General features: G+C 51.7%; 1 protein-coding gene across 4 annotated transcripts in view; it reads right to left on the reverse strand.

The window, feature by feature from the left end:
• Positions 1-1,508: 1,508 nt before the first annotated feature.
• Positions 1,509-14,573, reverse strand: part of Pdxkl1 (pyridoxal kinase like 1) — a 29,638-nt gene continuing 16,573 nt past the window's right edge. For all 4 annotated transcript variants that reach the window (NM_001402486.1, XM_039099174.2, XM_039099175.2 and 1 more), the window contains 6 exons: positions 14,463-14,548; positions 12,784-12,829; positions 11,201-11,312; positions 10,268-10,404; positions 7,467-7,533; positions 1,509-7,241 (listed from right to left, as the gene is read on the reverse strand). In NM_001402486.1, coding sequence (NP_001389415.1) covers positions 7,129-7,241; positions 7,467-7,533; positions 10,268-10,404; positions 11,201-11,312; positions 12,784-12,829; positions 14,463-14,548 — 561 coding nt within the window. In that variant the 3' untranslated portion in view covers positions 1,509-7,128. The remainder of the gene's footprint in view (positions 7,242-7,466; positions 7,534-10,267; positions 10,405-11,200; positions 11,313-12,783; positions 12,830-14,462; positions 14,549-14,573) is intronic.

The following is a 14,573-nucleotide window of genomic DNA, read 5'->3' on the forward strand; positions in this document are numbered from 1 at the left end:
GGGGATTTAGCTCAGTGGTAGAGCGCTTACCTAGCAAGCACAAGGCCTTTGGTTCGGTCCCCAGCTCCGAAAAAAAAAATACTGAGGCATCTCTCCAGGCCCCAAGGCAACTCTTATAAGGACTACATTTAATTGGGGCTGGCTTACAAGTTCAGAGGTTCAGTCCATTATCATCAAGGTGGGAGCATGGCAGCATCCAGGCAGGCATGGTGCAGGAGGAGCTGAGAGTTCTATATCTTGTTCCGAAGGCAAACAGGAGAAGACTGGCTTCCAGGCAACTAGGACAAGAGTCTTAAAGCCCACACCCCCAGTGACACACTTCCTCCAACAAGGCCACACCTACAAGTAGTGCCATGTCCTGGGCCAAGCATAGTCCCCCCACCACAGCCATGGTATCTCTTCACAGCAGCAGAACTGGAACAAGACACCAAGGATGTTTGAGTGTTGTATGCAGAAAAGGTGGGGCTGGAGAAATGGCTCAATGGTTAAGAGCACTGACTGCTCCTCCAGAGGTCCTGAGTTCAATTCCCAGCAACCACATGGTGGCTCACAACCTCTGTAATGGGATTCAGTGCCCTCTTCTGGTGTACATGAAGACAGCTACGGTGTACTCAGATAAATAAAATAAATAAATCTTTTTTAAAAAATCTTAAGGGCTGGAGAGATGGCTCAGCGGTTAAGAGCACTGTCTGCTCTTCCAGAGGTCCTGAGTTCAAATCCCAGAAACCACATGGTGGCTCACAACCATCTGTAATGAGATCTGATGCCCTCTTCTGGTGTGTCTGAAGACAACTACAGTGTACTTATATATAATAAATAAATTTAAAAAAAAAGAAAACATTTAAAAAAATCTTAAAAAAGGAAAGGTGGAGAACTTTTGTAACCAGCACCTTCAGAAGGAGGTGACTCTGATGTCCCATTTGGACTCACCTGGCTTTAGACAGATATGTCCTTTAATAGAATGCAATACAGCAGTCATAGGACAGGTTATGGCTCTGCTATCTCATAACCCCACATCCTCTCTGGTGATGAATGAGCATAGAAGCATTCAGGGATCTCTTCTCCCTGCACCTCTCCTTGCCCACAGATCCACTGCTGACCTGCTCCATGGTTTTACACCTAGGGGCATGGGATGGTTATGGTTACAGACATCCCAAGCTTCACCATTCAACGTCCCTGTCAAAGGTCAAGGAGCCAGGTGGTACCTACTAGCACTCACTAGCAACTGAATTGTTGGAGCTTTGGCCAATGGCTGGTCTTCAGATTCCTGTAGGGAGGAGCTAGGCAGGTCCTCCGTCTCCAAGTGCCCACCCCAAGAGAACCATATTAGAAGGCTCAGGGCTGGTCCTAACGTACCAGACAGTCCCCAGAGAATGAGAAGACTGAAAGAGTGAAGGGTGACCTGCGGTCCACCTCAGTTGAGACCAAATACACACTTTCCTTGTCGCCCTTTCAGAGAAGTAGCCACAAGGAGCACGCTGGGGAGAAATTACCACACTTAACAGAACTGCAGTGAAAATATTTATTTGTGGGTAGTCATAGAAGTCAACAGACCAGCACAGAACAGACACAGCTACACAGTGCTCATGTCCACAAACACTGACAGGGGACAGCACACAGGGCTGGGGGAGGGGAGGTTGGTCTGGAGACCACCTGAGTCCAGAGCACACCCCTTCTGCACAGCAGGGATTGTGGGGTCAACTGTGCTTTGCTCTAAAGACCAGGGGCCTCCGGAGAGGTGAGGTCTCTGGGAAGGACTAGCAGGATCGGGCCAGCCCCACAGTGCAGCCCATTTGACAATTGGTCCAGGTTTGAAACATATGGTGAAATTGTGACATAGTGTCAAGAGTGGGCAGCTATGAACTAGAGCATTCGTGATGTCGCCCATGCCACATTTTTCAAGAGCTTTATTCATGAAGAATTCACCATTCACACCATTCACACACCCATCATCCAAAAAGAAAAAAAAAAAAAAGGTCTTGGGTGTTTTGTGGGAATCACTTGGGCCTGAGCTTTGAGGGAACGTTGCTTTTGCCTTCCTGCTCCTTGAGTTATGAGGGGGAAGGACGTGCTAAGCCTCTGCATCCTCTACTGTCTCCTGTCACCCCCAGGACACACCCTCCTGTCAAGCATGAACCACTTCCTCTGTGACAGTGTAGCTCTGAGGCTTCCAGAACACCAGCCCAGTTCACACTAAGGTTGAACGCACCTCCACCTGCCTGCATGTGGGAATGTGCATAGCCCTGCAAGGCAGTGAGGTGCAGACATGGTTTTATCCAACATCTCAGCCTGCCTTTTTGGGCCTCCTGGCTCTATAGGATGGGCAGTGAGGTATGGCCATGGTTATACCCCAAAGCCTTCTGGGAGCCTCCAAACATGGAAGTCTGAGTGGCAAGCTCTCTCCTGTTTCCACACATCTGTAGCTTCAGGGCAGAGGCAGCCCTAGCTGGCTATTCAAGAGATGACCAGGGCAGGGTGGAGTTCCCATGGCCTCAGGGAGACCTTTTCCACCTGGAATGTGTATCTTATTGCACAAAGACCAGAAACTGCTGGGCAGGGGGTCAGGGAAGGAATGAGGAGATGCTGGCACAGGGGAGCTGACACAGGCAGGGAAGGGAATACAAGGGAGATGCAGACTCCGGCTCTGAGGACATTCTCTGCCTGGCTCAATAGTGGGTAATCTTTAAATTGTGTTTATTCCACCGGAAATTAAAAAAGAAAACAACTTAGGGATAACCTTGTATGTGCTTAAAGACAGAGTCTTCCTACATAGCATAGTGTGACTTTAAAGTCACTAGCCTCCTGCCTCAGCCTCTATGGTACCAGACTGTAGGTATGTGCCACCATATCAGGCAAAAAAAAAAAAAAGTCCAAGTACAAAAGTTTTATATACTGTTAAATTTAAATATTAAAATTACTCATTCAATTCTGGTTTTAAGCAACTAAACCCACTAGAGTGCAGGGATGTGAAACTATGACATATAAGACATTAGTCTAAATTAATCATTGTCTTTTCTGCAACAAGAAAAAACCAGACTCAACAAAGAAACACACATCCCAAAATGCACTGATATTCATAAACTGTCATTTCTGGCCATGCTGACCAAGTAATGGCTTCCTGGGATGTCAGGCAGGACTGGGGACACACTGAGCTCCCACTTGCTGTGAGGTGTTACACAATGCCAAATTTGAGTCCTAACATGAAGTTTTACACAGTAAAAACCAGCCAAATCTAGCAGGATGATTCCTGTTGAATCTGCTGGTACCAGCATCTGCCTGGGCCTGACAGTGCTCCAGCTCCACTGCGCCACCTACTGGTCGATGCTGAGAACACAACTGGAAGAGAGGAGAAACCTCTCTTCTCTGCTTCCACAGGACTGGAACCTGCCAGCCATCTACAGCTGTCACAGAAAGTGTGGAAAAGCAACGGGACTGGCATATGCATGTCCAGCTGCACCTCCATTCCAGGACGCCTCTCCAACATGCAGGGGACCGGGGAGTGACATTCAGTCAGACCTGCTAGGCCCAAATTCAAGCCTTTACTAACTCTGCTTTCCCTACAGAATCCACAATTCCATTCTACCCTTACACTGCACCTGACCTCCCAGAACTGCCCCTTGTGGGTGGGGACGCCCTTTCTTAGCATCCACTGGTGGCTCCTGTGGTCAGCACCCTCCCTCACATGGGCAGACCGAATTTCCAAAGGCTCTCAGTGCAGGTAGCTGCGTGGATGCCTGGAAGGGAGGTGCTCCAGTTGGCAGCGATAAAAGGGGGCACTGGGCTGTGGCACCCACTAGAGGGCACATCCACAAAGCCTGGGTCTGTACCTGTCCACTCAAACTCCAGTGCCCTCTGGTCCAGGTGTATACCCTGCCCCAGAAGAAAGGCTCATGGAGGGGCAGTGCCAGCCGTGGTTAGTTCAGCCTGTGGTCACTGGACACCTGAGAACTACGTAAATATGGACTGATACCACAAGTGAGTAATCCCCCAAAGGGCCGCAAAGAAACAGAGATCAAAGACAAAATACATTCACTTCTCTTCTCCTTCACTCTACAGTGTAAGGTCTGAAGCAATGGGAGCTGGGAACGGTGTCCTGGAGCTGCCCTGGAACACAGCGAGGGCCTCAGCAATGCTGTGGCCAACCCCCCTCCTTCCAGGGGCCCTGCATCCTCAACAAGGACATGAGACAGCCTGACCTCTAACAGCCTGTGGGGCACACAGTCCCCTCCTTTCAAATTCCCACTACAGCACAGCAAAGCCCAGACCTCTCCCACTGCAAAATCAATCAAAGTGGGCTCTCGCAAGTTAAAGAAAAGGACAGTGTCATTTTTACAATCACGAATATACTGTGAAAGTAAGAGGCCCAGGAATACCTACCAGGAGCAGGCAGTGATGTAAATAGAATCATATGTGGGAATCCCTGTCCAGCAGGTTGAAGGAGATGTTTTGACACAAAATCAAAGTCCCCCAACAGGGAGCGGGCAACACGTTATTTCATTACTAAGCTCTGGAAAGGGAAAGTCAAAGCCAGTTGTGATTTGGATACGAGGGAGCCAGACCCTGTGCCTGTTTGCTGGCACAGCAATGGACAGTACATTGGAGCCTTACTTCTGCCCAGGGCCTGTGCTCAGGTTCAAAGCATGAGTATCTTCCTTTTGTCACATGCCTTTGCCACTCAAAGCCTGTATCTGTCCTGTTATCTCCAAAGCAGATAGGAAAAGTGAGACTTAACCAAAGTCCAGGGTTTTAGAGGAAATTCTCATAGGGGGTGGGTGCATAGAACTCACCGGGCTATGTTAGCAAGAAAGGGTCCTCCCCACCCACATCGGCTGGGCTACAGCAAAAGGGCTAAGCTTTTCCTGGTGTGGTTGCACATTTAGACCGGTACACATAAAACTGCCACACAGAGTTCCATTGTCCCAGAGGAACAATTGTTCCAATGGAGCAGTTGTTCCACTGTGTCTCACACAGGCTATCCCCAGCCCCATGCCTGCCCTTAACCTGTGTGATGCCTTATTTTTCAAATTGCTCTCCTCTTATTGTCTTGAGACTAGGTCTCTCCTCATCGAAACTCAGATCACCAATACGAATGCACTCGCTGGCAGGTGACTCCTGTTTCCTCCTCCCTACTGCCCCGCACAGCCACACCTGGTGGGGTTTGAACTCAGGTCCTTGTGTTTGGGTAGCAACCACTTTGCCAGCTGAGCCACCTCCAGTCCCATCTCAACATTTGCGAAGAAAAGGGAAGTTTCCTGACATGCTGGCAAGGTGGTGCTCTCTGCTCTCTGTGAGGCAGTGATGGGCTTTTTCTGTTAAGCCTTGAGGCAATGAGGCTGGTCCTCACGTTTAAGATACTGCCTCTGGTTTCCTTTCTCTTGGGGATCAGAGGAGTCACCTTGGAACCAGCCTTGGACACATGGCAGTACTGGGGTACTATTGCTCAAGGTCATTTTTTCAATCACATTTGAATTAAATTGATTAATTGAATAAAATTACATTTAAAATACGTGTGTGTCAGAGAGAGAGAGAGAGAGAGAGAGAGAGAGAGAGAGAGAAATTTATAGAAACCAGTTCCCTGCTACCTTCAAAGTTGTAAGGCTTATTGTATCCACAGGCACCTTCACCTGCTGATCCGTCTCACAGCCTGGGACTAGAAACATGGGGAGCTCACATTATGGAGCTGGTTCAGGTCCACCTGGACCAGCATCTCCTCTACCTGGGGCACTTTAATAGGGGAAGGGGTGTGGCAGCCTGACACTCAGAGGTCCATGAGACCCTATGCTTCTAGGGGAGGGCACAATGTCCTCTCCACCTCCTCCTGCCGCCCAGTTCTCCTTAGGCTGTGGCTTCCCAGAAGATACATGTCTCAAGGGCTGAGGTGCAGGGATGTGGGTGTGGACCGAAAGATCATGAAAGTCATGGATGGAATGCTCAAAGTCACAGCCATGACTAGGGACCCTATACTCCAGGGAATAGAGCCAGGAAATTCACCCTTGAGCACGAGGAAACAGAAAATGTCACAGTCTACGTCTGGGAACCAAGAGCTGCCTCTGCACGCACAATACCCTATGCTCTGAACAGGAGCAGAACCTCCAAGGAGGCAGGGAGCCAGCTGGCTTCACATAAGGCCCTCTTGGCCCTCAGCATAAGCGGGGCACAGAAATGGGAGTGAGGGGGAGGGAGGGAGATCAGATTTTAACTATGCCACCAGGGGCAGGGGCCATCTCTGCCTCTCCTTCCCTGTCTGTGCAAACCCCTGTGCAACAATGCACTGTCCCCAGCAGCATGTGGCAGGGACACTGCCAGCTGACAGTCCTGCAGGGCTGGGTGAGTGCCCACAAGAGCCCAGTGTGGCAAACTTCCCTCAACCTCCAAGCCGCCCGGGGCTCAGCGGCTCAACCCCATGTTGGTCCGTTTCCTAGAGTTTGCTCCCGAGTTCCAGGAGGCCCTGCAGATACCTGGGAAGCTCGCAGATCCCCGGGAATGTTCTGCTACATTAAAAGGTCCCTGTCACAGTCACCACGTGCCTGTGAGCCTACGTAGCCACACATGGGGCCATGAAAGCTTCCCACACAGTCCCACAGCTGCATAAGTGACATTCGGGGACACCCGAAGGGCAGCAGAGACACAGAGAAACTAATGCAGGAACAAGGGAAAGACCAGAATGGCGATGAAGATATTTGGCCTAATTCTCCCGATGCCAACGGTGAAGACCTAACCCAATTTTAGAGTCAGTGCCCACACAGGCAGAGTCTTTGCACAATCAGGGATTGTGTATCCACAAGGGCAATGGCAGTCAGTAGCCTACAGAAGGGTCCAGAGGCAGCAGGCTCCCCTCCTCCACCTACCTTCCACATACCCATGAGTCAACATGAGGCAGTCAGAGGCCCAGAGCCTTTAGGGAAGGGGCCATGGGTCTGAATCACACATTTCGATGACACCTTTGTCATTTTTTAAAAAAATAGCGCGTTGGCACATTTTCAGGACAGAGACGGTCTGAGACCCGACTCTCAGGGAGGAACACAATGTCAAGTTTCATCATGGCTCTAAGGCAGACTTTACAGCTTTTCACAGGGATGGAGACGGACACCTCAGCTCGGTGTGTGTCAGGGTGAGTGTGCACGGCCCTCACAGCACCGTGGCCTGCACGACGATCTCGGGGTCCTCGATGTCCTTCCTGCTCTGCACCATTCTCAGCTCCAGCTGAGCCGGGCTAGGCTTCTGTCCTTCTCCTGCTTCGGCTGCAGAACACAGGGAAGATCAGAGCAGGTGCGGTGGAACCTGAGACACCCTTCCTCTTCCCACAGTTCTGAGGTCCTGCTTCAGGAGGGGCTCCACACTGCCCCCTGCTGCCTCACCTCTAACAGGCAGCAGGAGGCAGAGGCTGGGAGGCAGAGCTTCCCCCTCCCTCTTACCCACCTCCAGACAGAGGCCACCTCCAAGGAAGGCAGAGCACTGACGGGTACCTTTTGCACACCGGATGGTCCTCTGCAGGACATGCTGCATGGCAGACACCGTTTTCTCACAGGCCACCTGTGGAGAGGACAGAGACACAGGTGACCCACCTGCTTAGCATCTCTATATGGAACACATCCTCAAGTACCAGCTCTCTCAGTCACCAGGGAGCTGGCCTCACTGTCCCTCACACCCACATGGACATGGCTGGGCCCCTACTGGGCTGACTGCAGGCAGCCCTCCACAGAGAAGATTCTGCATTAGTCTGTATCTGGAGGGTCCCCCATAGCACATGCTAGAGGCTAGGCCCTCTGCCTGGGGTGCTGTTGGAGGGATGACAGCTTCCCGAGGAGGGGCCTGTTGCAAGGTCTTTCCTTCTTGGATCCCAACAAGATGCACAGCCACAGGTCTCAAAGCAACAAGGCCAGCTCACCACGGACAGATACCTCTAAAACCATGAGTCGAAACAAACCTTTCTTCTTTATAAAGGGTCTCGGGTATTTTGTTACAGCAGTGAAGAGCCAAGCGGATGCCCCATGTTAATTGATCGCCTCCCTGTAGACTGAGAGGCATCCTCGGATGGGGTGTCATTGACCTTGAGACTTGTCAATATTGGGCACACCTGGCCCACAGCAGGTGCTGAACTACAATTCCTGGGATTAATTAGTTTTAAAGACTCTAAAAAGGAAAGAGCTCTGGCCCACCTAGAGTTCAAGGCCAGAGGCCTGGGGGACTCCACCAGAAGCCGTACACGCACCAATTCCTTGACATGGATTGGAAGAACCCTGGCTTGTCTTGGGAGCCCCACAGTGAGGCTCACAGGGTGAGCGGGAGCTGCCAAAACTCTGCTGCTCTGTACAAAGGAATCCCCACTGCTGCCAGTTAGACAGGGTGAGCCTGGTTTGGCCTACATCTGAGGGAGGAAGGAGGTAGAGAGCCAGCACAGGGAAAAAGGAGGGAGCATTCTAGACTTTGAGTTTTCAAGGGACTTGACTTGTCTGCCTCTCCATCATAAAGGCAAGGAGTCAGAGGTGTGGTCAGAGCAGGGTAGGAAGGGTGGTAGGACAGACCAGGGGACCCACTTCCAGGTCCCCACATCTAACTGCCTCCTCTAGGCAACAGGTGATCCTCTCCCCTCCCTCTATGCTAAAGGAAGGCAGGCATCAGCCAGCTATGCAACCATGTCCCCCACAGTGAGGGACACAAGGCTGTGGGTAGCCATTTGCAGGGCTGGGACAGTCTACACTGGGGATAGGGCCTGTTCCAACTTTGCATTCTTTTTCGTTTTGTATTTGCTGGGCCAGGAACGGAACCCAGGCCTTGTGTGTACAAGGCGAGGGCTCTGCTGAGCCATGAGCCCAGCCCTCGAGACTCTGCCTTGAACAGCACTGGAGGATGTGGTGGCTGCGAGCTCTTGTGGAGCAGGGGACAGGTCCTGCAGCTTGGTCAGTGGGTAGCTTTTCTGCTCACAAGCCATGAGATACCAGATGCAAGGGCACAGCCTTAGGAAAACTCCTCTGCCCCTGCTAAGTCACACACTGAACTGCACTCTGCACAAGGAAGCCCCACCATGATCCCCCAGGAAACAGCTCCGTCCCTCCCGAGCTCCAGATGTGGCTGGGCTGCACCCCTAGTACCAATGTGGCTCTATTTACACACAAGGTATGTCCACACAAGGGATGGACATACAGACAACCATAGAAAGACCCATCTCCATGATAGGACTGAGGGGGAAGGGACTAGGCCAGTGTGCAGCCTCACCTCACTGCCTTTCTCCACGAGGTCACTGTTTATTAGGTCTGCAATTGCAAAATAGCAGGAAACTATCTAGACTGGGCTAATGTGTGATTAGAGTGGAATTTTGGTTTCTCAAACGTGCTCACATACACACACAGAGAGACACACACAGAGAGGGGGTGAGGGGAGAGAGAGAGAGAGAGAGAGAGAGAGAGAGAGAGAGAGAGATCATAAGTATATTTTCATTTTAATTCAAGGTATGGGACATGGACTGCTTCAGACTGCCTGCAGTGGGTGACTATGATTTGCCTCGTGCTCTAGTAGAGGCATGGCTTTGCCAGCTGCAGATAGTTTTCTGTGATTATGTGACATTCAGAATTCTGGTAAGTATACAGAGGGTATAAAAATGCTAGAGCCCCAAGAGGCAGGTTTGTGGTTAGTAGTTGATCTCAGGGTTCTTTGTGGTTTTATTGTTTGTTTGTTTGTTTGTTTGTTTTAGTGGTCATGCTCAAAGATAAAACAAGAAAGAAATTAGATTTACCCTCTCTCTCCATCCTCAATCCTTCATTCTCTCCTCTCCAGTGTTAGGGGGTAAAACCAGAGTCTTAAAGGGTACAAAAAAAGAAGAACCCACAAACTAGCAAAGACCAGTTACAGAAGTGGCTCCTGGGTCACCAAGGAGGCACCCAAAAGACTTCCTGAGTCCAGGATTGTTGGTTGACTCCTGTGTAAATTGTAATTTTTATCATTTAATTTTTTTTTTTTTTACAGCCTGAGAGTCGAAACCCAGGTCTCATGTATCCAGAGCTACACCCTGATCTCCCTGGGTTGTAACTTTGAAATCCAAGTCCTGGAGGCTGTTTCAATGTCACCACTTCCCAAACACGGGAGGCATGGTAACAGACTTGACAGAGCGGCTTCTGAGCCCAGGGCCATCTTTACCCTCCCAGAGACCCTTGGCTCAGGCCCATGCCCAGTAACCTGCACCTCTCTCTCACAGTGAGAACCACAGTGCACTCTCTCCCCACCGGGAGTGCAGAGGGAATTGTGGGGAGGAGCAACAAGTACAACTGACCTTGAGGTTGTCTGGGTGTTTGTGTGTCCACGCCAGAAGCATGGCAGCGAAGAGGTCCCCGGTGCCCACGAAGACGGCGTCCAACTTGCGCATCTCCATCCGGATGCGCTGGGTCACTGTGGAGCCGTCAGGCTTCCCTGGGGGAGGACATAAGCAAGGTCACTGGGTCTGGGACTTCTCAGATGGACAAGGGTCAGAACCTGTCAACCCAACGTGTCCCCGCTTCTCTGAAGTGACAGGAAGGTCAGCAATGCCTTTCCTTCAGATGTCACACAGACAGGGTGTGGCATCCTTCGGTAGCTCTGGGACTCATGTGGACCATCACGACCACCCCCCATTGCCCCCACTATCCCAAGGGAGATTGAAACACTGGTCCCTTAGAAGATAAAGCCAGCATGGTGTTACACACTCAGTGTGCCAGGAACCGCCTGGATGCACCGTTTGTGTGCGTCTACGTGCATGTGTGCGGCACACAAGCATTCAGATACACATCCCTACACCCTTCTGCATCCAGAATGCTCACTGGAGCCAATGGGTGTGAACTTGGGGTTCCTGTCAGCCTGTGGCCCAGCTCCGTGCACTGTAACACTGTTTGTCCGACTAATTAAGGTGCTGCATGTATGAACAGTCAGCACAGCACAGCAGATGTGGGAACTTGCCAATCCGGGCACTGCATGGATATCCAGTGAGTGGGGATGGGTGAGTTTGCTCATGTCCCCAGTACCCCACCCAGCCCCAGTTGGCTCCACAAAGGCCCGTCCTGAACCTGCCTTCTGTCTGTCTGACTCTCCTGAGGGGCAAGAGGAACTAGCCCCTGGTTGACCATGCATAATCCTTCTAGTGAGTCCCAAGCATCCTCTGAAACCTGAATGCCATGGGCTCCGTAAACAAATGGGCCCAGGAGCCTGGGGGAGCAGGTGGGACAGGACTTACTCATCCTCTGGCTTCCCAGCGCCATCAGGTAGTCGCTGCCCTTTGGGGAGGGCAGGTCAGAGCTGGTGATGACCACAGTGTCAGGACCCATGCGGTGCAACACATCCATCACCTGTCAGCAGCAAGGGAGAGAGTGTCAGCACAGCCACACACCGTGGCTCTTCCTGTCAGTCAAGCTTCCTAAGGGGACAGGGGGACAGGCCCTGGGAGGCCACTGCCCTCTCTGCAATGACAGATCCAGCAGCGAGGCATGACCAGGACCCTTGATGGGCTTCCAGAGAAACATTGCAGACCCATGGCCAAGCCTGTGCTCAGCCACTTTCAACCAGACCATTGAGAGCGGACAGTGTAGAATATGAGGAAGCTTGGGGCCCCACCCCAACTCCTTAGGACCTGGGAAGGTAATGATATCCACCAATGAGGAGCAAGCTTCTCTCCAAGCTGGATTCTTGGGATTGATTGATTGATTGAGACAGGGTCATACTATATAGTACTGGCTAACCTAACCTGAAATGTTGACCAGGCTGGTCTAGAACTCAAAAAGAGTTCACTGCATCTTTCTATTAAGTGCTGTGAGCCATGACACCTGGCTCAAACTGGTTTAAACCTGACAGATGCCCCAGTCTACATGGCCATCCTCAGAGGGCACCCTTGAGGCTGCTTACCAAGCAGATCAAGATGTGGACTTAGCCACGGTCCCCTCACAGAGGGACGTGACATACATGGACTTATTTATATAAGTACATTATAGCTGTCTTCAGACAAACCCGAAGAGGGCATCGTATCCCATTACAGATGGTTGTGAGCCACCATGTGGTTGCTGGGAATTGAACTCAGGACCTCTGGAAGAGCAGCCAGTGCTCTTAACCACTGAGCCATCTCTCCAGCCCATAAATGAATCTAGAAGATGAACTAGAAGATGGCTCAGAGCCATGGACACAGGTAGCTCCCAGGCCCAATGAGGAGCTGCTACCACATGCTTCTCAGTGGCTGCTTGTTTCTGGGTAGACAGTGTGAACTGAAGATAACCAGAACAGTGTTGGGACATGATGGTGACTGTCCCAGTGCTGCCTGTGGATGAGATCATATCCAGAGTTCACACAGTGCCCAAGCACACAGACACACACTGACTGCTCTGGGCTGATCTGTGAAAAGACACACTGTAAGCTGAGGCCCCAGCTGAGAATCTTAGAAGGATGGCCGCTGTCCTGTCATGGTGACCGCTGTGTCAGGAGGCAGCTGCGGCCATGAGCCAATGCAGCACACTCACAACAGAAGAAGCTGGAGGTGGGAGGAAGGACCTCTCAGGGCCGCAGAGGGAGTGCACCCTGCCCACTCCTGCATTTTGGACTTTCAGGCTCCAGAGCTGTGACAGAACACTTTGCTATGGCAGCCGAGGGTCATAGACAGGGACACATGGTGGACTGAGTACAGAGCTGACAGAGGCATCGGTCAGTGACAAGAGCAGGGAGTTTGTCACACCCGATGTCAGAGCTCAGTGTCCCTCAGGTAATCATCCCTTCCTGAAGATGGGTGGGTGTCTCCTTCCCCGGGCATTAGGACGTGTGTGAAGCTCTCCTTACCGCAAATGCTTCTTCTTGGCTGTGGATTTTTCTGCCACTCAGCAACCTGGAACACAGACAGAAGTGAGCCAGACCATACAATACAGCCATCCTGACCCCTGACCTACATCCTCCGCAGACAGTCATCATGGCATCTACTGGCCGTAAGAACTGGGTGAGGCGGTGACAATCTGGGATAGGTTGGGAAGGTCAAATGTGTTATAAGTAGTGGTTCTCAACCTTCCTAATTGTCACCAACCTTTAGTACGATCCCTTGTGTGATGACCCCTGTCTTAGTCAGGGTTTCTATTCCTGCACAAACATCATGACCAAGAAGCAAGTTGGGGAGGAAAGGGTTTATTCAGCTGACACTCCCAAATGGCTGTTCATCACCAAAGGAAGTCAGGACTGGAACTCAAGCAGGGCAGGAAGCAGGAGCTGATGCAGAGGCCATGGAGGGATGTTGCTTACTGGCTTGCTTCCCCTGGCTTGCTCAGCTTGCTCTCTTATAGAACCCAAGACCACCAGCCCAGGGATGTCACCACCCACAATGGGCTGGGCCCTCCCCTCCCTTGATCCCTAATTGAGGAAATGCCTTACAGCTGGGTCTCATGGAGGCCTATCCTCATGGGAGGCTCCTTTCTCTGTGATGACTCCAGCTTGTGTCGAGTTGACACACAAAACCAGCCAGTACAACCCTCAACCATAAAATTACTTCACGGGGTTGGGGATTTAGCTCAGTGGTAGAGTGCTTGCCTAGCAAGCGCAAGGCCCTGGGTTCGGTCCTCAGTTCCGGGGGGGGAAAAAATTACTTCACTGCCACTTCTGAACTGTAATTTCGATACTGTTATAAACTGCGACATGAATATCTGATATGCGACCCCAAGGCCTCGTGACCCACAGGTTGAGAACCAATAGTTATAAGGGAACTCACATACGTGGTGGGATTCCAAATTGTATTCCTACAGATGACAACTGTGAGAAACAGCCACCAACAACACCCAGAGACCCCCACACGGCATCGATCAGGCAACCAAAGCTCTGGGAACTGTGAGGGTCCCTTCAAGCAACGCTCACAACCCGCCTGTCACAAATGGCTGGCAGCACAGAGCCCTCGAAGAGGTGCCATCCCTCACTTGGGAAGAACTCAGGCCTGGGACCCTCAGCTGCTCAGTCTAACAGCACCCACCCATGGGTGCATACAGGGCTTGCAGGACCCTGCTCACAGGGCAGAGAAGCCTGTATCCTGCCAGTCTGGGTAACTGGCAGTTTTTCTGGAAGCTGGCTCTTTACCTAGGCAGGGTCATGCACTCTGTGCTGTGAGCGCTGAGAGAGATCTGTGCCCTGCAGCTCCACCTGAGCTTCCCAGACACATCAGCCCTCAGCTGGTCATGTCCAACCTCCTCTATCTCTCCTTGGAGCATCTCTCTAGCAGGGAGGTACTGTGGGCCAACAGGGTCATGGACCAAGAGCCAGAGGGATAGAGTGACCGTCATTCCCTAGAGGCAATGGGAACCACAGAAGGTCCAGGTTTACAGGCAGGGGTCACATGATCAGTACAGTGCAGGCCAGGCTTCCTATAGGCCACCCAGGGGCCTGAGGGGGCAGATGGGGGGCTGCCATGGCACGTGTGAGGACAGGCCCTGGGCTCTGCAGGGCTCCCTGGGGCATCTGGTCCTTCTAGCCACATGGTTACTTACTCAGCCTCAAACTGGTTGGGAGTGATGATGTCGGCCATGGGTACCACTTTCTCCCTGTACACGGGAAGCAGGTCCTGGGGAACGTACTGGAGAACACGAGAGACAAAGGAG

Source organism: Rattus norvegicus, chromosome 20 (genome assembly GCF_036323735.1).
Source record: "Rattus norvegicus strain BN/NHsdMcwi chromosome 20, GRCr8, whole genome shotgun sequence".
NCBI classification, from domain to species: Eukaryota; Metazoa; Chordata; class Mammalia; order Rodentia; family Muridae; genus Rattus; species Rattus norvegicus.